Source organism: Xenopus tropicalis, chromosome 9 (genome assembly GCF_000004195.4).
Source record: "Xenopus tropicalis strain Nigerian chromosome 9, UCB_Xtro_10.0, whole genome shotgun sequence".
Taxonomy (NCBI): domain Eukaryota; kingdom Metazoa; phylum Chordata; class Amphibia; order Anura; family Pipidae; genus Xenopus; species Xenopus tropicalis.
The window spans coordinates 18,966,235-18,992,592 of NC_030685.2; the positions used below are offsets into that span (position 1 = coordinate 18,966,235).

The 26,358-nt window shown below is 44.5% G+C and overlaps 2 protein-coding genes across 4 annotated transcripts in view; one reads left to right on the forward strand and one right to left on the reverse strand.

Moving 5' to 3' along the window:
• tsc2 (TSC complex subunit 2) overlaps positions 1-10,535 on the forward strand; it is a 32,253-nt gene extending 21,718 nt beyond the window's left edge. For 2 of the 3 annotated variants that reach the window (XM_012970165.3, XM_012970166.3), the window contains 14 exons: positions 1,273-1,379; positions 2,372-2,569; positions 2,786-3,001; positions 3,875-3,943; positions 5,063-5,223; positions 5,625-6,103; positions 6,803-6,881; positions 7,625-7,711; positions 7,899-8,085; positions 8,324-8,463; positions 8,548-8,626; positions 8,722-8,813; positions 9,594-9,692; positions 10,060-10,535. In XM_012970165.3, coding sequence (XP_012825619.2) covers positions 1,273-1,379; positions 2,372-2,569; positions 2,786-3,001; positions 3,875-3,943; positions 5,063-5,223; positions 5,625-6,103; positions 6,803-6,881; positions 7,625-7,711; positions 7,899-8,085; positions 8,324-8,463; positions 8,548-8,626; positions 8,722-8,813; positions 9,594-9,692; positions 10,060-10,224 — 2,158 coding nt within the window. In that variant the 3' untranslated portion in view covers positions 10,225-10,535. 3 annotated transcript variants of the gene reach the window in all.
• Positions 10,536-14,695: 4,160 nt separating this feature from the next.
• Positions 14,696-26,358, reverse strand: part of pkd1 (polycystin 1, transient receptor potential channel interacting) — a 77,122-nt gene continuing 65,459 nt past the window's right edge. Inside the window, exons 31-46 of the mRNA XM_018097493.2 lie at positions 25,853-25,963; positions 25,671-25,720; positions 25,381-25,586; positions 25,035-25,110; positions 24,706-24,824; positions 24,235-24,443; positions 23,481-23,675; positions 23,207-23,346; positions 22,638-22,765; positions 22,425-22,557; positions 21,732-21,857; positions 21,347-21,521; positions 20,925-21,212; positions 20,301-20,435; positions 19,487-19,801; positions 14,696-19,354 (exon numbers count right to left, since the gene is read on the reverse strand). Coding sequence (XP_017952982.2) covers positions 18,701-19,354; positions 19,487-19,801; positions 20,301-20,435; positions 20,925-21,212; positions 21,347-21,521; positions 21,732-21,857; positions 22,425-22,557; positions 22,638-22,765; positions 23,207-23,346; positions 23,481-23,675; positions 24,235-24,443; positions 24,706-24,824; positions 25,035-25,110; positions 25,381-25,586; positions 25,671-25,720; positions 25,853-25,963 — 3,060 coding nt within the window. The 3' untranslated portion in view covers positions 14,696-18,700. The remainder of the gene's footprint in view (positions 19,355-19,486; positions 19,802-20,300; positions 20,436-20,924; positions 21,213-21,346; positions 21,522-21,731; positions 21,858-22,424; positions 22,558-22,637; positions 22,766-23,206; positions 23,347-23,480; positions 23,676-24,234; positions 24,444-24,705; positions 24,825-25,034; positions 25,111-25,380; positions 25,587-25,670; positions 25,721-25,852; positions 25,964-26,358) is intronic.

Below are 26,358 nucleotides of genomic sequence, written 5' to 3' on the forward strand. Positions count from 1 at the left end.
CCCATATCATGTTAAATTTGTCTGGGCATCCTCTGGCCAGGTATGTTAGCTTTTGATTGGGGAGAGTGTCATTGACCAGCTTTTTCCAAAAGCTGAGTGTGGGGGGTGCCGTTGCTTTCCAGGTCATTAGGATGGCCTTTTTGGCAAAGTGCATGAGTTGAAGAAGGCATAGTTCCTCATATTTGTTGAGTGACAGACCTTCTGTGTGTCCGAGCAGGCACAGGGTGGGGGAGTGTACATTTGGGAGACCCAGGACTGTGGCGCAGTGGGCCCGTATGTCCGCCCAGAATCGCTGAATTTCAGGGCATTCCCAGAATATATGCATGTAGTTACCTTGTTCTGTATTGCATTTGGGGCATACGTCCGGGTGCCCCGGGTATATCTGAGCCAGCCTGTGAGGTGTCAGGTATACACGGTTAAGGAACTTAGTATGTATGTATCTGTCCCTAGAGGAGATATTGGTTTCTGGTATTTGGTTTAGGATGTCCTTCCAGGTACCCTCGTCTATCTGGGGGAAATCCTGTTGCCATTTTTGGGCAAAATGTTTAAGTGGGTCAAAGTCCTCTTGGAGAAGGATGGTGTAAATCCAACTAACTGGTTTAGTAAGGTCTGGGCGCCTCAGGTATCGTTCTAGTGTTGATACTGTTATGTCTGGGGCACTGTCTGGGAATTGGGTGTTGAGTGCATGTCTTAGCTGGAGGAGTCTAAACAGCATGCGGTTGAGGAAATGTTGAATGTAAAGGGATTTTGTCATGAGGTTCTATTCACTCTACCATTTAAAATGTTATTCTTGAACCAACAAATGTATGTTTTTTAGCTGTAATATTGGTGTGTAGGCGCCATCTCAGTGCAGTGTGCCTGAGTCTGAGCTTTCAGCCAGCGCTACACATTAGAACTGCTTTCAGCTAACCTATTGTTTCCACGACTCCAATGTAACTGGAGGAGTCCCAAGCTGGACTTGGATTTCTTACTATTGAGTGCTATTCTGATATCTACTGGGAGCTGCTATCTTGCTCCAATTGTTCTGCTGAGTGAGACTGCACTTTTAAAAAATGAACTTCAGTCCAGGATTCTGCTGGAGAACTGATGCTTGATCAAGATGTGAATAGCAGTTTCAACCTTGCATAAGACTCCCTTGTTCTGTTAATGTCAGATTCACAGCTGAGTCAGTGATACCAACATTATCACCTGCTTTGTAACCCCCCCCCCCACCATATAGGCTGAGTACTTTATTGCCTATGAAACCTTTGCCCTCCTCCTGTTGTCCTGCAGCTCCCCCGTGCAAACAGAGCAAGTCAAGGAGTTTCCGTCCATGCTCGATCTTCAGCAAAGAAAGCCGGGTATGCAAACGCCCCGTCACAGAGTCCGCTCCATGTCTGGTGAGCTCAGTTTTTTAGGGAGGGGAATCTCTCCCTTTCCTTTTTATAACTTTCCTTGTTGGACATGAAAGCGGAGAAATCAGATTTCCATGAGTTAAGTAAAAATGTGTGTAGCCAATGAAATTTGTGGAGGCTAATCTCTTGCTTTAACAAAAACCAAAGCCGCTGCTTGATGTGTAATTTGCCAAGTGGAGTTATCGATATCGGGATAGGTCATATAAGGATGCTGGGAGTTGTAGTCTAACAACATCTATTTGATGTATTTTGTGCAGTTTAACACTCTGGCTTGTCTCAAGTTGGCAGTAACATAGAGATCCACTTAGTAGCCACTTTTTAAAGGCCAACAATAGTTTATTTGATAAAGGGAAGAGTTGGGATATTTGTAATGTGCATAGTACCAACTTTAGGGGTAGACCCACTACTAATCTTGGGCACTTACTAGGGTTACTTTCTTTGTGAGCCCAAATAAACCTTTTATAACCGTGTTACTCAAACAGGTACTAACTAAATGTAGCTGGACTGCAATTCCCACCATACTCCAATGTAGAACTGTTTAAAGCTTGCTTGGGAGCAGCTAGCCAGGGACTGATCCCTAAAGCCATATTGCTTTACAGGCCCAGGTGCCCAATTAATCATTTTGTGTATATGGGACGGCTTTTCAGGCAGGGGCTTTGCACTTAGTCAGCAAAGTGAGGGGGCAGGCAGAATTCCACCCTAGCTGCAGCCATGTTTCGATAGGCTTAGTCTTCTAATGTAGACTGTGGTGTGTGGTCCTTTTTAACCTTTTAACTGTAATGTCAGTTCCACTAAAGTTTTCTTTTTGAAATGTTATATTAACACAGCGCAGTATGTTTAATTGAAATGCTTCTGTTTTGTGTCCTCTCCAGTCTAATTGTATCATATGCTTTGCACTGGCCGCTCTATTTATGTCTTGCAATGTGCCAGGCTGTGGAGAGAAGCTCTAATTTTGTACTTTGTGGGTTATTTTATAGGAGGGACTACACTGAGAGCTGGATCACTAGAGGGGACTCCTCTTTCGGCCAGTATGGGGCAGCCGGGGGCCACTCCAGTGACCAGAGCAGAGAAACCTTCCCGTAGGACACAGATGAAGAAAGAAAAGACCACCCTGGCTGACTTTGTTCCCGTGCTGACACAAGGCTGGGCAGAGGTATTGGTTCGCAGACCCACAGGTAAATCTACATCTAAAATCTAAATCTAAAAAATATCCGCCTTTGTGCCCACAGAGTGCTAGGGTTTATGCAGTCCTCTCATGGAGATCATTTTTATGTCGTTCCTCCATCTGTTTCTCAGCCAGTGGCTGTAGGTGGGCCCTGTGTCCTAGACGTGCTTTCTGTTTATTCTGTTATATACTAGTAATTGTACACAATATCTACCCTGCTCACCAGGTAACACCAGCTGGTTGATGAGCCTGGAAAATCCTCTGAGTCCCTTCTCTTCTGACATAAACAACATGCCGCTGCAGGAGCTTTCTAATGCCCTAATGGCAGCCGAGAGGCTCAAGGAGCATCGGGAGACAGCGCTCTACAAATCTCTCTCTGTGCCAGCCTCAACTTTATCACCCTCAACAACCAAGTGTACCCTTCTACAGCGGGCAAACACAGGTTAGTGATAAAACATGACGGTGGTAAATTGTCACGCCCGTTTGTTTTGGACCAGTATTAACAGCACAGTAACCAGGGCAGTTGTTAGGGAGGGTACACATTTAGATTGCCCAATTGTAGCTGGGGCTTTAAAAAAAAAAAAAAAAAAAAAAAAAAAAATGTAGTATTGCTCTTTATGGCCCATGGGATGCCAAATGTAACACATGAGCAGTTTGCTATTGGAGAAAGTAGATTTATGATTGCACCCGTCGATGTTAAGCTCAGAAGGCTGCATGTCACACAGCCCTGATATAAGGTGTCACCTACACTATCTTTCCCTCTTATGCACATTAATCCCACAACAATTGCCAATCAATTGGGCTTAAAGGAGAAGGAAAGTCATTTAGGCATTTTACTGCCAATGGATTTGCCACATTAGTGCCACCTAGACTGCTATATTTATTCTGCAGAAAGCTTTACCATACCTGTGTAAACAGCCCTAGAAGCTCCCTCCCTTAGTTTAGTAGAGCAGCTGCCATTTTAGCTTGGTCTCCATACCTTCCTGCTACAGCTCTAGCCTCTGGTAGCTTCGATCACACATTCTGATGGGAGGGGGGAGTGAATTCTTGTGGGAAGGGGAGCAGGAGAGAGGAGAGCGCTGCTCCGACTCCTGCTGGGGAATGAAGGTTTTTTTTGAGAGAGGAAGTCTGATACCAAAGAACATGTTTACACAAGAAGACAAGAAATCCTGTGTTTCTTTTGATAGAGGACTTCAATGAGTGCTTATGGCTGTATTTACATAAAGCTTACTTAGTTTTTACCTTCCCTCGTCTACTAAGTACTTAAAGGTGTTGGGGAAAAAAATTGCAATTTGCTCTTCCTCTCCCATTACAGTGGCCTCTGTGTCTCTCGTAACCCAGTCCAGTGGTCAAGGAAAGCTGCTTAGGAGCATTTCCTGGGCAGGTATCTATAGAGCTTGAAGGAATCCTGCCAAAAGTCTTGTTTCCCCTGATGACTTGTTGATAGCTTTACCTAACCTCCTCTAGGCGACTGACCCAGTTATGAGATTTATCTGCTGCGTGTTCTGTCTCTAACCAGTGTAGGATTCCAGGTTGGAAAGAGAGCTTTATCTGTGACTCATTAATGGCATGGGGTAACTGACACATTGCACGGGGTTTGGCTGGTTTCATTATTTCCTAACACCTTTTCCCCATAAAAGCATACGACTTGCAAAATTCAGTGTGAGGATTGCATGGTTTTTATTGTAAATACCGAACGGCTTATTGTGAAAATAAACCCGGAAGCCGAGCAGCATTGCCTTGTCTGTAATTGTCGTTAGTCTTTGTTTTCCCTTTAAAGGGACACACTTCTAGTAGACAATGATACTCTGAGACAGTTTGCTGTTGGTCTTTATTTTTTCCTGTGGTTTTCAGTTATTTAGCTCTTTGTATAGCAGTCTTTCCAGTTTGGTTGCTAGGGTCTTATTTACCCTAGCACCCAGACAGTGGTTTGAATAAGAGACTGGAATATTAATAGAAGAGGGCATGAATAGGAAGATAAATAAAAGCAACAATAATAATACATGGGCCATGGGGTCAGTGACCCCAATTTGAAGGATGTAAAGAGGCCAAAGAGGAAGGCAAATAATTTAAAAACCATAAAAAAATAATTAATGAAGACCAATTGCAAAGTCGCTAGGAATAGGACATTTTATAACATCTGAAAGGTAAACCGCCCCTTTAATACAGGTATTCCTTACCAATCACAACACAGCATATGCTCCCCATCCAGACAGACACTGCCTTACAAATAATAGCTGCAGACCCATTGAGATCTTCCTGTCTAGAGAAGCAGAGCAAGAGAATGTGGAAATAAATATAAAAATTGGACTGTGGAAATGGGGAAGGGTTAAGGAAGAAATAAGGGGAAAAGGCAAGAGAACCAAAAAGGAGAGAACAAAAGGGGAGGTTAGAAGGGAGTCAAATCCGTATGGAAAGAGTGTTTCCGCTTTAACATTTTGCAGCTATTCGTATAAACCCAATAATTCGTTGGTTCAGCTATGACACCAGTTTCTTTTGGCAGAATCTTGTGCTGTGCCAGAGGAAGGGGCGCAAGCTGATGGGGAAGCAGAGGAAGTGTCCACTCCCGGGGGCTCTCAAGAGCTGGAAGATTTTGAGGCTGTGGTTAGCGAAGACACCACTAGTGAAGAGAAGAGTGCTAAGAAGATGGAGTGCATTAGCAGGGTGAGATTTATAAGTAAATATACATGTAATATAGTGTAAAGGACACACACCAAACAAAATCTGTGCCGTGTTGTAGTTCAACACCAACTTAAGAAAATGCACCAGCACACTCAGGGTTTCTAAAAAAATCCAAAGCTTAATTGGTGGATCAACGTTTCAGTCCTCTTATGGACCTTTATCAAGATACACATATATACATGTTTACGCAGTCTAACTGTCCTCTCATCCTTACCAACCACTCATCACTTCCCAGCTATCAACTATCAACTAAGCCAATTAAACTGTCCAGTTTCACCCATACTGGGAGATCAATACACACATATTCCAGGGGGCAAGGGGTCTAATTCATTATTCTAATTGCATGTAATGTATTCTATTCATTTTATCGCTTTCCTATAAAGTCTTCATCCACATCCAGTCAGGAAGAGTCTGCTGCTACCCAAACGGAGGAATCCGAGGCTGGTGGAATACCCATTGAGGGCTCCACTCGGGAGGTCCCATTTCAGACTTTGAGCAAGTCCAGCTCATCTCCTGAACTTCAGACCTTGCAGGAGCTTCCTAAAGAGTTGGGCCCTACAGAAGATATAAAGAAGCCTTCTGCAGACTTCAAAACACTACCCCATGTAGAAAACCCTTTAAGCCACAGAACTAAATCTGAAGAGGAACGCAGTGCTGGGGCATTAGCCAAACCAGAAGGCGAAATGCGACTTGAACCAGAGTTGCCTGTTCTGTCCCCACAATCTCCAACTGGGCACCGCCCAAGGGGTCACACTATCTCTGATTCTGAGCCGTCCCGCAGAGGCAGGAGATTTCAGGTTGATCCTTTTAAGAACAGCACCAAATCCACCAAAGCTGAGAAAGTGCCTGGAATAGATCCAAGGTACTGGTTATTCTTCTAACTAGACTAGACTAGACTGGGATTCTTCTTCATTTTCCTTCTGGGTAATGGAGACAATAGCTGCTACTAGTAGCTGGCTCTAAATGGGTGGTATTGTTTCCTGTGGGAAACTTTGTTCTTGTACAGCACTGCACAGAGAAGTGTATACTTGCCCCATAGTAGGCTCCTGCCCCATAGGTTACAAACTACATATGGTGCTGGGCACACAGGTTGGCCATACATGGTTGCATTACCTAGGGGCTGCATAGGCTAATTACATATAAATTGGCCACATTGCCAAATAACTCTGATATCTGTTTAACTGCCCAATGGGCTATGCAAGTGAATCATTAAAAATTTGGACACAGAACAACCAAGGAATTCATCTACCCCACACCTGCTGACTGGGTGACCATATAGTTTAGAAAGATCAATAGATCAGTCTGACCAGTAACTCTAGGACCCTACCTCGTGGGCATTTTTGTATAATGCATTTTTAACTGCCTTGCCGAGTCCCAAGGCAATCAAAAGGAACCAAACCCAGATTATGAGTCTCTGTCTATTCCAGTTATGTAATTAAAATAACAGATTATTGTTTAGCAATGGGGTAATGCACTGCAACACTGATGATTTACAAGTTACCTTTGCAAATGATATTGAGGGGAAGGGAATAATATCAAGTTCTATTCTTCTCCCTCCTAGCTTTGTATTTTTGCAGCTGTACCATTCCCCATTCTTTGGTGATGAGTCCAATAAGCCTATACTGGTCCCTAACACACAGGTAAGTGAAAAGGCATTGCTTTCTACACTGCATATAGAAAAATGCACACAGCCCACGGTATATTTGAGAACCAGCCATATTATACAGCATAATGTATTGCCTTTGTTTATTAGGGTTTTGGCACAATGGGTGTTCTAGTCAGTGCTGCTTGTAGGGCTAAACACCCACTTTCCTTTATGGGTCACTTTCCATAGACAAATAAATGATAACCCCCAGTGTAGGGAAACCCATGGCACTGCCCCCTCTGCTTAATGGGAATTGATTTGCAGACTCTGGCAGCAGTGATTAAAACACAACAGGGGTCATTTATAAATTTCCGGACATAAGGAATTTTGACAGAGCTTTAGTGCTGTTACTAAAAAAAAAACTTCCAGGGATTTCTGTTCACTTTGCACTGAATCTGGTGAAGAGGTGCAAGTGTGTGTGTGTGGGGGGGGGGGGGTAGGTAAAAAGCAGTTGGCACTTCATAACTTGCGTGTCTGAATGACTTGGGGCAACCAAGGGGATGCCCATATACTGCCCCCAGCCGGCCTCCCTGAATACAATGCAGTCAAACACAAAAAACTCTGTCTATGGTTACGTTTGGGGCAGGGTTTGCTAATTTTTTGCACTTCATAAAAGATGCTTAGTATCTACCAAAGTCCTGAATGTCTGACAAAGAACATTCTAGTTTAGCCCAGCTGGTACATATGGAGTTGTATGAATCCTGTTATTCAGTTGTTTTTTTAAAATTTCCCTTGCAGACGTTTGAGAGAACAATGGGCCTCCTAGATCGAATCCCGCCCTATGACACCCACAAAATTGGTGTTCTTTATGTTGGAGAGGGGCAGGTGAGTCTGACTAGTGCTGAGCTATTTCTTTAAGTCTCTACCCCCTAATGTTTTATTTCTGGCTCAGTTCTATAAGTGGAGGAAAATGAGAGACACTTTGGCAGGAGGCATCACTCTAAAATATATTATCTACGGAGAGAATAAAGTCCCGCTACCCTAATAGAGACTTGTCATTGCGCTTAAACAGGTTGGCAACGAGCGCGCAATCCTATCCAATGAGCATGGCTCGTACCGCTACACACAGTTCCTCACGGGGCTTGGGAAGCTCATCGAGCTGAAAGACACTCAGCCAGACAAGATCTTCCTGGGAGGGTTGGACGGTTGTGGAGATGACGGGCAGTTCACCTACTGCTGGCATGATGATATTATGCAAGGTACTGCTTCGTGCTTTTAATACTGGGGTTCCCCATGCTCTCCTTTGTAGTGTCCAAAGCAGGTCTCAACATTTACACACTTAGTGGGGATGTAAGATCCATTATGAAAGCATCTACGATTCCCGTTATTAGAAATAGTGATGTTTGCATCATGGAATCTCATTAATACCTCAGACCGGGATGGAGGGGGGTTGCAAAAGATTAAGTTCTTATTTTATTTCCCGATTTTGTCCCTCAGTCATTTTTCAGATCACCACCCTGATGCCAAACAAAGAGATAGATCCGAACCGCTGCAACAAGAAAAGGCACGTGGGCAACAACTTTGTCAATATCATCTACAACGACTCGGGCGAGTTCTACAAGTTGGGCACCCTCAAGGTGAGTCTTGTAATGACTTGTTGCTTTCACTTGAACCAGGAGCAGCATCATGTGAGATTTCATGGATTGACTGATTTGTTACAGGGTCAGTTCAACTTTGTAGATGTCAACATTCAGCCTTTGGACTGCGAGAGCAACCTGGTGACACTGCAATGCCGAAAAGGTAGGGCAGAATCCCTATGAGCAGGGCACAGCCTATCTGTATCTCTGTGTGGATTCAAGCATATTACATTTTTACTTTACTTCTCTTTAATGTAGATATGGAAGGCCTTGTAGATACCAGCGTGGCAAAAATTGTGTCTGACAAAAACCTACCCTTCCTGGCCCGCCAGATGGCTCTACATTCAAATGTGAGGATTGCTGGGATCCTGTTCTGACTCTGGAGCACAAACTGTTATTGGCCTTTATAGCCCTGACATAGTCCTTAGTTTATTATTGGCATCACTCTCCGTCCCAGTGAAGCTTGCAGACTAATTTTGCAAGCTGGTTGTATAAGTAACATTGAGCTCTATCTGTGTATTCATAATGGACGGGGGGGAAGGGAGTTCTGAATGAGCAGCAGAGGATGCAGGCTGAAATGGGGGCCCCCTCTGTAGAGTGGGAAGGACAAGGCTAGCTTGTGTTTTCCGTTGCTGCGCCCTGCATCATGTTAAGTGCAAGGTTCAGAGTACAGCCAGGCCTGGGGAAGAAGTGCTGTGCCTGTATGAGCACTAATGGAGAGTTGTGCATATGTTCCCCTTAGTGCTCTTGCACTCCTTTTCTGGGTCTTTGTAAATGACCCCTTATATGTGGCATGAAAGCTTAGCTTAACGTAAATGTGTCCCCCCTGAAAGCTTAGCCTAACGTATGTGTGTCCCCCCTGAAAGCTTAGCCTAACGTAAGTGTGTCCCCCCTGAAAGCTTAGCCTAACTTAAATGTGTCTATACATCAGCAGAGCCAGACAGGTAGGCTTGGCATACACAGTTGGTGCCTTCTTGCATATTGCCCTTTGGACATTAGTCAACCATTGGATCTGTGGGTAGGTTGGTGGCAAAGGCCATAGTCAGCCTTGAACATCTACGCTCCTATTTGGAAAAACCCTTTTCAGGGAAAAACCTCAACGTCATGTTTTTAAACTTTGTTTTCTTTAGATGGCTTCACAAGTCCATCACAGCAGGTCCAACCCCACAGATATTTACCCTTCTAAATGGATTGCCAGGCTGCGACACATAAAGAAGATGAGACCAAAGGTAAATCAGCTCCATTATAAAAGGGCTGGAAGTACTCGGCCACTTAGTTCTAAAAAGCATTCAGCTGCCTCCCAAATGCCCCACCTAGTGCTTTAAAAAAAAAAAAAAAAAAAAAATTTGAACTTATAGTAATATTTATAAACTTCATGTTGGTTATGATCCTGCCCAGGGGCACCAAACCCCCCGGTTAGGCCTCTGTGACACTTGCCTTCTTTTTGCTTGACAGTATGGCAGGACCCCCTGTGCTGTGTTCCACTAATGCTAATGGCATTCTTGGCTTATGTGCATTTCCTGCATTCAGTCACTGAGAGATGATGGAGTAACCCACATACAGCCAATACAGTGATATTTTCTGCTTCCCTTCCAGATACAAGAGGAGTTGCAGGAGCTGAGTGCCAACATGCCCTACCAGGTCCCTACTATGGCCAACAAGCCCCCTTCACAAAACCCACAGACTCCCCCCGGCGCATTTGAAACCGGCCAAAGGACAAGGCTCATTTCTGCTGTGGACGATTTCACGGAGTTTGCTTGATGCACTTCAACTTGTGCCCATGGATACGGGCTTCTGATTTGATGGTACAGGCACAGCCCTATAACCACCCTCCAAACTAGGACCATGGCTGTGAAGGGAGGGAGGAACGCCCATCATGAACTGCCATTGATTATTAACAATGAACTTTTCCGACCTTGTGAGGACACCCTAAAAAAAACTAAATTATTTTCAATATTGGATTAAAATCCTAATTTATTTATGCTCTCATCGGAAAACAAAGAGGATCTCTAGAGACCCACAATGAGTTTTCACGTTTTTTTTTCTTCTTAACAATAAACTGAACTCAAGAACTTTGTTTTCCTTGATTGGTGTAAGGGGCAATAGGCAGGCATTAAATACAGGGCTCCCTGCTGCCCATGTAGTTGTCTTCTTGGCAGCATCTAAATAGGCTCAGCAGAGGGAGGCAGCATGTAGAGGCCAGCCTCTCTAATGTTGCATGCTGGGAGTATTGGACTATATGGAGAGTTCCTATCAAGGGGCCCTTGCTGTAACCCTTCACACAGCTGGGAAAGCAGGAATAGGAGGAGGCTCAACGCTGCATCTGTGAAGGTCACTGCAAATGGGAAAGAAATGGTTGCTATGTTTAATAATCAAGAGAATGGTTTTGTGCAGGAAAATCCATGGCCTCTTACAGTAACTTGTGCTTCTCTTATTAAGGTGTCCACAGATTCCTTATTAGGGAGGACCCAGTCACCTGAATAGGAGTGAGAGAGAGAGGATCTTCCCTTCGTTGTAATCAGTCTCGCCTTCTTCCATAGAGGAGGCATTGCTTTAGAGAAGTTCTGGGCCAACAAATCTAAAGGCATAGCCCACATTCTAGGTTGGGGGTCTGAGGATGCAGAGGAAACCTTGTTTGGTAGTCTCTTTAGGGATCCTGAGGCCTGCAAGATGGCAATGACATGGCCTGAGGTCTGGCACCAGAGGGGAGGAACTGCAAGAACTGGGAAGTATGGTGGCAAACAAATAACAAATTTTGTAGGGGTTAATAATTCTCAATTTGCTTCCATTAGGGTGAAGACACACAGAGCAACTAATAGCAGCTACATTTTTACGGCTACTTAACGCTAGAAAATATCCTGCCTTAGACAATACTGAGAATTGCCTTTGCTAAAACACCTGTAGAGACAATTATCAGTAAATGATCAGCATTGTCTATTTTAGTAGCCAAGACAAGTAGCTGCTACTAGTAGCTCTGTGTGTCTTCACCTTTACACTTCATGAGACACAACTCGGACTTCTTGAGCAGTCAGTTTTATTGAACGACATTGTCTCCCAAAGAGCATTGCTCAAGCAAAAACAGACAGAGTACAACAGTGATTGGCTGTGCCGGTGGAGTGTGTATCCCTGTGCCAAACAGTAGAAGCTCCGTTATCTCGTCTGAACTGGCAACACTGCCTCTTCTGCTGGGTGGAGTCCAACATTACAACCATACACACGGACACTAGGCAATAAATACAAACATGTAATGTGGGCAATACACAAAAGAATGCGAAAAATTTAGCCTCTTCTTCTATGGATACAACAAATCCAGTAAAGGAAGAAGAGGGGTTAAGTGCAGGTTTTAACACTGAGCAGCTGATGCAGCCAAAGTGGCCTTTGTCCTTTTCAATGAGGTGAGTGTCATTTGTTACCTGCTACCCCACCGGAAACCCCTTGGGGGCAGCAATCTCCTTCAGTCCTACCAGGTACCCAATGGGTTAAGAGCTTTGATTTGTAAACTCAAGATATTCACTTCTAATTCAATTCTATTCTTTCTTTGGATCCAATCCTATTTTCTAATAAAATCTAGCTATAATTCCAAATCCATAACTTTTTATAAAAATACATAGACATTCCTAAATCAACAAAGTAAAAGCAAGTAAAAGAGTGACTTGTCTGTAGGTGGGCGTGGAAGTTGTATTTGTACAACTGAATGGCTGCAGGTTGGGAAACATCCCATTAATGCATTACTCTCCCAATATCACTCTTCTAAAGTCTATCCCACAGCGACATTCCCTTCCCAGAGGCTATTATCCCACTGCTACTATAGGCACCATCTCTCCCTACTATACCTGCTATCCCACAGCCCCAGTCCCTTCCCAGAGGCTATTATCCCACTGCTACTATAGGCACCATCTCTCCATACTATACCTGCTATCCCACAGCCCCAGTCCCTTCCCAGAGGCTATTATCTCCCCACTGCTACTATAGGCACCATCTCTCCCAACTATACCTGCTATCCCACAGCCACAGTCCCTTCCCAGAGGCCATTATCTCCCCACTGCTACTATAGGCACCATCTCTCCCTACTATACCTGCTATCCCAGAGCCCCAGTCCCTTCCCAGAGGCTATTATCCCACTGCTACTATAGGCACCATCTCTCCCAACTATACCTGCTATCCCACAGCCACAGTCCCTTCCCAGAGGCTATTATCCCCCCACTGATACTATAGGCACCATCTCTCCCTACTATACCTGCTATCCCAGAGCCCCAGTCCCTTCCCAGAGGCTATTATCTCCCCACTGCTACTATAGGCACCATCTCTCCCTACTATACCTGCTATCCCACAGCCACAGTCCCTTCCCAGAGGCTATTATCCCACTGCTACTATAGGCACCATCTCTCCCTACTATACCTGCTATCCCACAGCCCCAGTCCCTTCCCAGAGGCTATTATCCCCCCACTGCTACTATAGGCACCATCTCTCCCTACTATACCTGCTATCCCACAGCCCCAGTCCCTTCCCAGAGGCTATTATCTCCCCACTGCTACTATAGGCACCATCTCTCCCAACTATACCTGCTATCCCACAGCCACAGTCCCTTCCCAGAGGCTATTATCTCCCCACTGCTACTATAGGCACCATCTCTCCCTACTATACCTGCTATCCCACAGCCACAGTCCCTTCCCAGAGGCTATTATCTCCCCACTGCTACTATAGGCACCATCTCTCCCTACTATACCTGCTATCCCACAGCCACAGTCCCTTCCCAGAGGCTATTATCCCACTGCTACTATAGGCACCATCTCTCCCTACTATACCTGCTATCCCACAGCCACAGTCCCTTCCCAGAGGCTATTATCCCACTGCTACTATAGGCACCATCTCTCCCTACTATACCTGCTATCCCACAGCCACAGTCCCTTCCCAGAGGCTATTATCCCACTGCTACTATAGGCACCATCTCTCCCTACTATACCTGCTATCCCACAGCCACAGTCCCTTCCCAGAGGCTATTATCCCACTGCTACTATAGGCACCATCTCTCCCTACTATACCTGCTATCCCACAGCCACAGTCCCTTCCCAGAGGCTATTATCCCACTGCTACTATAGGCACCATCTATCCCTACTATACCTGCTATCCCACAGCCCCAGTCCCTTCCCAGAGGCTATTATCCCCCCACTGCTACTATAGGCACCATCTCTCCCTACTATACCTGCTATCCCACAGCCACAGTCCCTTCCCAGAGGCTATTATCCCACTGCTACTATAGGCACCATCTATCCCTACTATACCTGCTATCCCACAGCCCCAGTCCCTTCCCAGAGGCTATTATCCCCCCACTGCTACTATAGGCACCATCTCTCCCTACTATACCTGCTATCCCACAGCCACAGTCCCTTCCCAGAGGCTATTATCCCCCCACTGCTACTATAGGCACCATCTCTCCCTACTATACCTGCTATCCCACAGCCCCAGTCCCTTCCCAGAGGCTATTATCCCCCCACTGCTACTATAGGCACCATCTCTCCCTACTATACCTGCTATCCCACAGTCACAGTCCCTTCCCAGAGGCTATTACCCCACTGCTACTATAGGCACCATCTCTCCCTACTATACCTGCTATCCCATAGCCACAGTCCCTTCCCAGAGGCTATTATCCCCCCACTGCTACTATAGGCACCATCTCTCCCTACTATACCTGCTATCCCACAGCCCCAGTCCCTTCCCAGAGGCTATTATCCCCCACTGCTACTATAGGCACCATCTCTCCCTACTATACCTGCTATCCCACAGCCCCAGTCCCTTCCCAGAGGCTATTATCCCCCCACTGCTACTATAGGCATCATCTCTCCCTACTATACCTGCTATCCCATAGCCCCAGTCCCTTCCCAGAGTCTCTGTTATTATAAGCACTGCCTGCCTAGCCAATCAGAGTACGTGTGATGCATTATTGGTGTTCCCCTACTCCATTGCAGCCTACAGTTCAAGCAGCTTCCCTTCTTGCCCTACTATGAAGACAACTACAGAGCAGTGCTACTCCATTCATACCATATGATGATCCTAGACCTGCAAAGACCTTGCTTGACCTTCTTTGGTGTACTGGTATCCCATGATACCTGGAATAACCCTAGCAGAACCTCTTGCCTCACTTCTCCATTACCCAAACACTGAGCAGTGAGCGCTTGCATAAATATGTCCCCCAGAGTTAAGGTTTTCATTTAAAATATTGTGATTTGCAAAAAAAAAAAAAAAAAAAAAACCTCACAAAAACATCATCTATATTCCCATTATACAAAATATATAAAATATAAATTAGAAAGCAGCTCAGATATGTTTATTCTTGCATTATATGCTTTCCCCTCCCGGCTCCTGCCTTTGGCCTCAGGTTACCAGATCATTTGAAAAACCAGGGATACTGATAATATATACACTCATTGCTGCGCTAAAATGAATGAAAATCACCTAAAATGTTAAAAAAAAGGGCCCCTAATTTGTCATGTGATCGGCTAACCTCACTTTGGCCTACAGTTTATCTAATAAATGGCGCTACCATACTTGTTCTAAAAAGTAAGGTGGTGTAACAGTGGGCTGCGTCACCTAAAGCGAGAACTCCAGCTGTTGTAGAACTACAAATCCCAGCATTCCTCTACTTATGGGAGCAACCCTCACCGAAGAAGTTAGATTTCCACATGGGCTGTAGTCTTTAACCTCTATTTTATTTTAGTATATAACCTTTTTTTATTTTAAACCCCAAAAAAATATATCTGTGGATAAAACTTAGTTTCCTTCCCATTCACCCTTCTGCTTCCATTTCAGCAAGCTGACTAAAATGGTGGCCATGTCTGTCTGACTGGAAATTCAGCTTGTGCCCTGATTGGATGCTTCTGGTCACATGCTTTGACCCTAGCAAACACAATTTCTGACAGACTGGCAAATATGAGACACGGCTGCAAATGGACACAGCTTTTCCCAACTGTAAAATGTAATTGGTCTGGTGGGGGGCTGTTTGGGCCTCTGTGTACTTGAACTGCCAGGGCCTATTTTGTATCCCAGTCCATACCTGGCCACTATCCATTTAAACTGGGACTGATTCAACTTTTTTTTTACACCTTTGCAGCTCCCAAGCAACACCTCCTGTCATGCTCACAGTGAATCATGGGAGTTGTAGTACGACAACAGCTGGTGCAGCCTTTGGCGGGAAAAATCGAAAGCCTCCCATTTAGATTTAGAAATAAATATGTACAACGGCACGTGAGCACAAAATACCTCATTTAAATAACATTAGTGTGCTTTTACAGCTCACGATTCCAATGCTATCAAAATATAGCAAAACCTGCAAAAATATACACATTATCCAACCTGTAAATGGGACTCACAGGTCTCCAAATAGTGATGAGCTAGTGGGACTGCGCCAAGGAGTCTCTGTCTCGCTCACCCCCACATCTAAAGAGGATGACTCCCAAACCCCCCCCCCCCAATGGAAGGGAGCAAATAATGAATTCCTTCCATATTACACGTTAACCCTTGGCCGCTACACCCTGTGTCTATTTGTGGGTACTAAGAGATTAAGGCACAGGGAGTCAGGACTGTTCCAATTTGATGTGTTGGGGCAGAGGGCTGTCTTATAAAGAGACTTTTTTTCAAGATATATAAGCAAAACCATAAACTAAAGGCAATGTAATACCTCAAAACCAATTCATGTAAAATTGCAGTTGCTCAAAGCACCCTTCGACAGATATCCCCCATGTTGCAGCTGCTAAGATTATTAAGATGCAACAGCGCCACCTCCTGTTCATTTTGGCAGTCAGCCGAAAATTAATTTAGTGAGTAAAAGAAACGACTTGTGATGCTGCTCTGCTTGGAAAACAGAAAGTCATCTAAGGTTTCTCTGGTTTGTGGTCAGAGCAATATCCCAAGCACTCCTTTAACTTAATCCTATCACATCGGGGACAATATAGCTGCCTCCTGACAAGGATCTGAGGCATTAACACCTGATTACCCCTGCATGGCGATTAAAAAGGAAAGTATTACATAGCCCTAGCAAAAAAAAAGTGAAATACATATCTTTTGATGTTACAACATGGTGGGCACTTGCTGGGGCAGTTTACATCTCGACATACCTGATCAACATGAATGGAATAAATATGACTTCCATATGTATTCCATTTCTTTTATTCATTACAAAAATATTAATCTTTTGCCAAATTATTGCTAATTTCAGGCGCTTAGGAAAACGTGTTCCTTTTTCCTGAACTACCTCTTCTCCCTATGGAAACAGGGTAATCGTTCAATTATCCTTCGACAAGCTGCAGCCTTTGTGATAAGGGGCAGCTGCTTATACCCAGGGGTTATCTGTGGACTAGTTTTATTGCCTACTACTCTGTAAACGGTGACTCGCCAGAACCAGGAAGTGAGGCAGGAAGTAAGAAAGTGATTTCAGTTTCCTGTTTGGTGCAAGAAATAACAAACCCCTTGATGTTAGACCAAGGGGGTATACCAAACCTTATTAGTTGCCCCTTTTTAGCACGGGAGGGTGAGCGAGAAAAAGGACCCAGTGGAAAATAAATCCCCAGCCCACTATACTCTTTGTATTTCAGTTCACGATTGACCCCACCGAATGCTTCTTTGTTTTCCTTGAATATTTTTGTTTGAGTTAAATGTGGTAAAGCATTTGGTAAAGTGCTAGGCGCTCCATGCAAACTGCGTAATATATATATATGTGTGTGTATGTATGTATGTGTATAGAGCGAGGGATGTACAACTTTATGGCCTTCCCCCGTTCTGGAACTACAACTCCCAGTATCTTTCTAATGGATACGGGAAGTTGTAGTTGATCAGCTGGTTGAGGGCAGCAGGCGGGGTAACTGCTACGCAGCAATAACAGTACATACTGACAGATACAACATTAAAACATTTGGAAAGATAAGAAGTCTTTAAGGCACCTGTGCTGCCTATTAAAGGGCAGAGTGTGCAGGCGGTTTCAGTTCTTGTCTTCAACCCTTTTTGGAATATACCAATATTCGAAACGACTCAATAGTAAAGGATGTATGTGTAGCCCCTTTAACATCCCTATATATGGAAGTAATGCCACTTTTAGGGCCAACATTTTTAAAAAAAAAAAAACAAATTAGAACTTTGTTCCCTTCTTCACCTTTGGGGCTTGTTCCTCTGGCAAGGTATGGTTGGCAACTATCACAGCAAATGGTCTTTCCTTGCATGGTGAAAAAAAACCCGTCATCAACGTACTGGTCCCACCAAACCGTCCAAAGGTAGCTTGCTTGTGGTTTAACAATATTGAGGGTTGATCTATTCCAGCCAGAGGTTGAAGATGTGTCACGTAAACTCAAATTTAGCATTTAAGGCAAAGCGTAGTGCGATTTACTGTAATACCGCCAGACGAAACATCTGACACATAACATATAGATTCTTCTCCTATATTTAGTCCTTGTTTCCTAAGTGCATAATGAGGTCAATGGTCTTTTACACTGCGAGACCATGTTTTTTTTCTTAAGGAGAAGGGGGAATGTTTCCCTTTATTCAGGGTCCGCTGAGGTCCAGCAACCTACAGCACCCTGAAATATTTACATAGAGACCAAAAAGGAAGAAGCCAATGGGCCTGTTGTGACTACAGGAGTGGCTAACAAGCCAGTGGTCCCTCAAAGCACCAAGGAGTTGCAAAAGGCAACACTTCCCCTCTATTCCTTGAGTATCGCTTTGAACACTTGATGTGGCATTTCGTAAATGAGCATTTCCAGACGCCAGCCCATAAGCACCATTTACAGGACACGCTTAAAGGCAGCCAGCTACCTGCAAGCCTAAGTAATACAGGAGCCACCAGGGCTCACGGAAGTAACTCTGAGAAGCCACCAGGGCCTCGATTAGGGACCTTATAAAAACACAGCCACCAGGGCTTTTAATGGGAGACAATGAAATCTTTAGAGCCGCCTGGGCTTACAAAGGTTTGGGTTCAAAACCATGAGGAGCCACCAGGGCTCATATAATGACATCTGGATTCAGTCCTGTTGGTTGCCTTAAGCTTGGACGCAGGAAAACACAAAATTAACTGATGCTGTGAGGAAGGAGCCTTCATCAGTGGATCTCCTAGCTTCCCAGACAAAAAGCCCAAAACTTTCATCTGAAATGGCACCCAACATTATTTCTTCGGGGCTTGGTAAGTGCATAGAACATTCTTGTCTCTTAAGACGAGCTCCCAGAGGTATTGCTGATCCGGACACACAGATGCCCGCTAACTTACACTTGGGTGAACTCTATTATGTGCCCGTATTGACTTTCTCTTTTTGCTTTGGGCAAAGTTTGTGATCTGCATAGCTGGCTCTTCTTTCCTTGCTTTATCCACAGCAATCACCCTGCAGGCTCCCGAGTTCCCCACCAATGTCTGAGGAGCTGTGGATGGTCTGAGAACCTGCATAGAATCTTTTACAACCTCGCTGTGAGTATCAGGTTTGGAAAGATGTACTTGGGAACCCGCTACATTTCTGGATGTTCCACTGGACAGCTGAGTGTTGGATAAGCTTTTCTTGGTTTTAGGTCTTCCACGTTTTCCAATTTTAGCAAATCTGTTCTTGGAGGCCCTTTTTTGTACACCCTCAAGGGAGCACTCAATGCGATATACATCCTCGGTGGCCTGGTTGACCTGATCAAACTGCGACAGCAGAGCATCCAGCACTGGCACCAGCCTCTGCACATTGGCATCTATCTCCGCCCTCTCCCTGGCACTGATAGCACTTAAGCTGTCCAGTTGGCTGGAGATGGTTGAAAACGAAGACGACGAGGAAGTGTCAGAGGCGGCACTTGGAGTCAGGCCTCGGATTGATTTGGAATCACTGGATGAACGCGAAGGGAGCGGCTCCATTCCTTCGAAGCGCACCTTGTGCCGGAACTGGAACAGAAATAAGTTGTGATATAGGGACTATGTTCCATTGTTAAGCACATGAATCACCACTTCTACATTCTATTCAAACTTACATTTATTCTACATTAAACCCTTATAAAGTTGATAGTGACATCCTACCTCCTTAACCTTGCTGACTCCCATCCATATGCGCAGCCTCCTAAGGAAAAGCTCCACCATCTCATAGTCTTGAGGCTCGAATGCTGGACGGAACATTTCCAGTCGCACCTGGCGGTAGCTATTTATCAGCACTGCTGCAAACAATCGCAGCAGTATCCAGACTTCCAGTACCAAATAACTCGCAAAGTAGAGGTGAGAGATGGTGGAAGAATATGGGAAGGGTGCCTTCAAACTGACATTGCCACGTGCCACAGCAAACAGGGTCAAGATGCTGGAGCCAAAGCTGTGGAATTTCTCCCAAGATGAAGAGAAGAGCTGAGCGGGGGGCAAACATATGGGAATCAGGGGAAGGAACTGTGGGAGGCGAGGACTCATCAATTTGTCTATATGTAGTCAGTGATAAAGAATGGGTAGCAATATCTCTACTACAACGTAACTCACTCATGCACAAGCCTCTAGGTCCAACATTAGCCACTGAAGCCAGGGGGCCTCTATTATGATATATAGAATCCATTATGATGAGTAATGTATGAGAGTGCCATCCCTCTGGAACACACAGGCAGGCCACCTCAAAGCTTGTATATAATAACCCCAAAAATATATACTAACAGGTCCCTAACTCTGGGAAAAATTAGTGGTGCCATGTGAAAAAACAAAAACCATACCTAGAATTTATTGTGGCACTAAATGAGCACCTTGCTGGCCAGTCTGCTCTATTATGGGCACAATGAGAATTACTATGCAAAGATGTGGGCAAACCCAGGTGTCCCAAGACCCAAGACTCTCAACAGCTTTATAATTGTCCATCTCTTACCAAAAATCCAAGCTGAGCATACACCAACACCAGTCCAAAGACTGCGCCAGATGCAGCACATAGCTCCCTCGCTGCCAGGCTGAGTGTTTTTCCAAATGCAGACCACTCTCTGATAAATCGCATCTGCTGGGCAGCCTGGATAAACAGTAATTGTATATTAGGTTGGCACACCAAAAACATTAAATACACAGGGCTGGGTGCACACTGTCAAGGGGGCTACCTAAAAACCCCCAGGTAATCAATCAATATAGTAGAGGAACAGGGCACACCAATATATTGAAAATTATTTCATGTCAATCACAAAAGGACCCATCTTAATTGGGGCACATGCATTAGAAAAAGAAAAAAATGTACATGTAAGTTGTATTTTTTTCTTTTTCTAATGCATGTTCTCCTGATAAAGACCCCATTATATGGGAGTCAAAACACATTGGGTTCTTTTGTGACTGATATGCAATAAACCTTTTTTGTATTTTCTGTGTATATTGGCATTCACTGTTTTTCTACTATACTGGATGAACAGTGCGGCAGAGATGTGATACATACACAGTATCAGCACTCACAATGCATTTGTCACAACCATCGGGGTGTCAAACAATGGTGCTTGAATATTTTATTTCTTACCTTTACAGTGAGAACAAAGAGGATGGAGGCAGACAGGCTGTGAAAGGTGTTTCCCAGAAAGCCTACTTGGTACAAGCTGACAAAAGCCTCTTTGTCTTTCAGGTAACGGTCCCACTGCCTGTCAGCCAGACTGGCCTTGCTGAGATACACCACCACTGTACAGACTGCCAGTACAGTCAGCAGCCACTGCACGTAGTTCCAGAAGCGGGTGAAATACTGGAGTCCTTCCTTTCTGATAATAAGGCACTCGGAAAGGACAAAGTAGACTACAAACATCATCAGGAAAACCTAGGAAGAAGAGACAAGGGTTGGGGTGCTATGCCCAATGGCAGAATGCTCCATGCTATGATCATGAGTGAAAACACCTGCTGCTTCAAGTGTTCAAGTGTCAGATAACCCAAGGAGATACACGGTGTACATACCATCATAACCAGGAGGAGGTGGGTACCACTGGTCAGGCGCAGCAAGGGGAATGCTCTGATGTTGACGGATGGAAGAGCTCTGCCTGCCAGCGGGAATTCCAGGAGCAAAGTCACCGAGGCGTACAGTTCTACTCCAGGGCTGTACAGGGAGAATTCCACAAACAGGGCCCTTGTGCTGCAAGTAACAGGAAAGACAGCAAGAACTAAAGAGATGTTCACGCCACAGAAACGTAATTACTACTATAAGGGTCATAATGCTGGTAATGTGCTTGGATTATTTCTAGTGGCGGGAAGTATCCCAGGGTCTGACATTCTAACCTAAGAATACATTTGTAGGCAGTTTGGTTGATGTTAACTTTTACCAAATGTAAGTGTGCTAGCTTACAGGTTGTCAATCCAATAGCTCTGCTGCAGTTCCTCCAAGAGTTCCTCATTATCCTTCTGGCTGCCCTGCAGAAGCTGCACGTACCCAGAGGTGTCATAGAAGGAAAGGAATCCCCAGTACCAGGCTCTGCAGGACCACGGGTAGTAAGGGCAAGTTAGACAGGAACATTAAAGCACAGAAACAATTACAACATGCATGCAGAACAAAGTTCTAGAACACTGTCACATATGTATATTTGTCCTGGAACAGGCCCAGACTGCTAATCTGCGGATTCTGGCAAATGTAAGATGCCATAGGCAGTCACAATTTATTGTGCTAGAGGGGGGCTGTTTGGGCCTCTGTGTACTTGAAAAGTCAGGGGCTATTTTTGAATCCCACTCTGGACCTGTCCTCAAGGCTTCCCGATCCCAACACCTTTTCACTTTACTTTGCACAACTAAAAGATTCTAAGACAGCTGCAAATGCTGACTGCAATGGAAAATGACCCTGGTTACGAACTATACTGCACATTAAGCTATCACAGAACTGTTATGTAAATCCTTAATGGTTTGATGGAATCAATGTTGAGGGCTTGGCTTTTCAATGGATTTACTGATAAACACTACTTATGGTAAAATGGTAGTATATGCAGTAGCTTAGGATACTGGGATTATAGTCACAATGCAGCAAATCACTAAACAACATATTGCTTACCCTGTATGATCAGGTGGGGAATAGGACCAGTTGAGTGATGGGAGGGTGGCACTTTTAAAAATGGCATCATCAAAGAGCTCTGGGCAGGATCTTCCAGCGGAAAAGAGTTGGAGGCTGCATGATGTAGGCAACGCTGGAAAAAGAAACATCAGTTGTTATAGGCTGGGGGGGGGGGGTTAAGTGATGTCTCCCTTCAGTGGGAAAGTAACTTACCTTCCTTCAGTCGGATCTGGCGCAGGCGGGCCACTCCCAGCATGCTGCTGTAACCCTGCTGCAGAGGCTGATTATGGTGCACATATGGTAACAGCATCTCAGACGCCCACACCCAGAATTCATCAGACCTTCAAAAACAAAATATGGTCAACCTACAAAGACAAACTTGAACTCTGCAAATCCTACTGTTGTATAAATACTGATATAAGTTGTGTGATTGAGAGTGTATTTGAGGTTGGTTTAAACACTATTGTACTATCCTTGAGAAAGGTCCTGCTGAGGACCGAAACGTTGGATTATTTTTGTACAATGTGTTCACAATAAACTTGTGATCATTTTACAGGGTGTGCCAGTCGTGAAATATATACTGTGAATATATGTGAATTTGGCTGTGCACCCCGCGAGAGACATATATATATGTTTTTTTGCATTAGAGTGCAGACACTGCACTGCAAGGACTGAAATATATATATATAAATATATATATATATATATATGCCAATCGAGCCCTTTGTCAGAGAATATACCACAGAAGATACTCTTTGGCTGCTTTATTGCCATCCTTATACCTCTTAATGTGCAGGAATTTGTGAGTGCCCAGTTCCTGACTGATGGAGCGCTGAAGAAGGTAAGCACTGTTGTTTTTTGGGGCTTCCCCATAGTTTGTGATGAGGATGACCAGGAAGAAGAGCATGAACACCAAAAGGTTCTACAATAACACGAAGAGAGAGAGAATTTGATCTACAAGCAATTACAGGGGAAACATACTACATTCAGCAGTACGAGTTATCGCTGATCCAATGCAGGATTAAACCATCATTTCCAAACCAGAACTTTGTTTACCTTCAGCATCCTGTGCAGCAGTTTCACCTTCTGTGCCTCCTCTCTGGCCTGGAACAAGGCAAATCCTTGGGGTGGCCTCACTTTGGTGATACGCTCAGACACTTGCTCCACTATAGGGCATTCAACCAGAGTGTCTTCTTCTTCTGGATGCAGGCGTTTCGCAACCAAAGCAAAGTACAGGGCTTCAAAAAGAACCTGCCGGGCAAGCAACAGAATATACAGCTTTTGTGAACATTTGGCGGTACTGCGGCAAACTGGCACACCTCCGTATGTATTGGCAAGGGTAGCATCATAATAATCTTATTATCTTCATTTTATACATTAGGACTTGACTCATTTGTCTCACTAGAAAACAGGAGAGTGGGCTTATTTTGGCACTGCTTGCCCTTTTACCCCTTGAGATGAACTAAAGAATGAGTAAGTGCCACCCCAAATCTTATCCTAACTGGCCTTTAGTCTGTGTCTTCCATTTTTCTATAGTAGAGCAAATAGATATTATCAGGCTTTTGTCTGAGCCCCACCAGAATCACTGTTTTGGGCCCCTTTGAAACATGTGGCAGCCCTACACTATACATTTTCAAACTGTTAGGCTGCCTGCCTAGAAGGCCCGAATCAGTAAGATGTTCCTAGCTGGAAGTTGTTGTGTGAGATTTGGGTTGAAGACTTTGTATTTAATGGAATTTAAGTCCCAACCAACTTTTGAGGAACCAACTTTTGGTTGGCATTTGGAGGCATTTTCCTGCCAATTACTTACCTTTAGGGGCTCCAGTATGAAAAAAGAGCAGAGGAAACTGAAGATACCAGAGATGAGCCACATGAGGCCCACGCTGGAGGTGAAGCCAACTCCAATCCAGGAGCTAACTGCAAAGCAGCAAAGCAGTAGGAAGCAGCTGAGAGCGTGAGCGACACGAGCACACCACGAAGGCAGCATCTCTCTGCGTCTCTGGAAAGCGTCTGTGATCACTGTGCCAATAAAACACACAGGTTAAAAACAGATCTTAGCCAAAAAATAACATTGCCTGTCTGCATTTTACAACTCTCCCCTAACTATTCCCATTAGTAGTACATTTTCTGTTTTACTGGGGGTCACGTGCGATCCCACCCAAAAGAAAATGTGGTTTTGACTATTGAATCAATGTGGGAAACGTTAGTTCTCCGTCAGCCAGGACTCTAATTCCCATAATGCCTTGCAGCCTATGTTTTGTGCCGACACTGAATCCTTTACCTGTTCTAGTAGACTTGGGCGATCTTGTCATCTCTTTGGCATGGCCGGCCACTGCCTGACCCTTCTCATTCAACTTCTCCAATATTATGGTCTCTGTCTTATCTCCAAATGGGTTGGATCTGTGAAAGCAACCAGTAACATGATGAGTTCCTAAATTTCAAGGGTAACTTAGGAACTCAATTCTAGTTGGGCAAGTGCATGATATAGGGCCCAGAATATTGCCTGTGCTATTCAAAAGGATTACTGATCTCAGTAAATGTCTTACGGCTGACAGAATTACATAACCAGCTATGCAATACGATTTATTTCACTACCGGGACTCTACTTACAGGTCTGACAGTAGGTCGGTTTCTGTTCTGGAGATCCGCCTGAGGTCCCGTGGGAGTGACATGCTACTGGCTCCATCTACAGACACAAACCAAAAATGTATATATTGTCATACCACACAGATTCAATGACAAAGACCTCAAGAGCTACCCCTGTGCTATACTGGGGGAGGTCACTACACTCTAGTGCGCCACCTAGGGTGGCATATCTTGCCCAAAAGCACAAATGCATCCTGTGTGCTTGCTTGGAAGAAAGGAGAAAAGATTGTGGAATAGCCTCCATAATGAAATCTTTCTCTAAGTAACTTAATATTGCATCAGCCTCCTTGAAGCTCCCCGCCCCCCTTACCTGAGGCCAGAAACTGGCGAGCCAGGGAATGAGGAAGACCAAGCACCACACTATCGTCTTCACTGGGGTGGGAGCTGACATCGAATCCTAGGTTTCGGATGGTTCTGCGCCTCTCCAGCTTCTGAATGGTATTTCCCATAATAGAGGGATCGCTAAGCAGGTCTGGCCAGCTGAGCATTCCTTCATTGCTATTCCACTGGATGAAGCTGCAAGATAAGAGCAAAAGATGAGGTTCTGGATAAAGATCCATCTTGTATATTTAGGGACATTCACCCTCTCAGGTCGCTCACCTCTTTGCATCATCTATAGGTATATCTGTTTTGGTTTGGTCTGAAAAAGCCTAAGGAAAGAAATAAGATGTCACTGGTTGCGCCAAATATCTACAGCACCCGCTATCACTGATGTCTTTGATTGGATCGATATATTATCCAATCAGAACTAAGCAGCCAATGGGTTATTCACACGGCCTCACCTCTCCATGGATTCCAGTGTATGATATAAAGGAGCTTTCCATCACATCCAAGTAATTATCAATTTCCAGAGACTGTTGGTCAAAGTATGAGAGGGACTGTCTGACGCAGGTCTGCAGGGGAATCATACGGACAATGAGACAAAGAACTGCCAGAGAAAGCATAATAGGGTAATATTTCTGGATATTGCTTCTGGGGTTACAGATCAAGATACAGTGAGTGGCACATATGGTATACTTCTTTCATAAGAAATACACCCTCTTCCCATAAATTATAAGGATATTACATAACTGAGGGGTTATCTGACCATATAAAGGCTGCAGGCTGAGTTATACCAGGAGCTCTGAGTATCACTCATGTATTATAAGGGATAATGTACCCCCTACTGTAAATGATAAGGATATTAGAAGTCACTGAGGGGTTCTGTGACCATATAAAGGCACAAGGCTGCAGGCTGAGTTATACAGGGAACTCTGAGTATCACTCATGTATTATAAGGGATAATGTA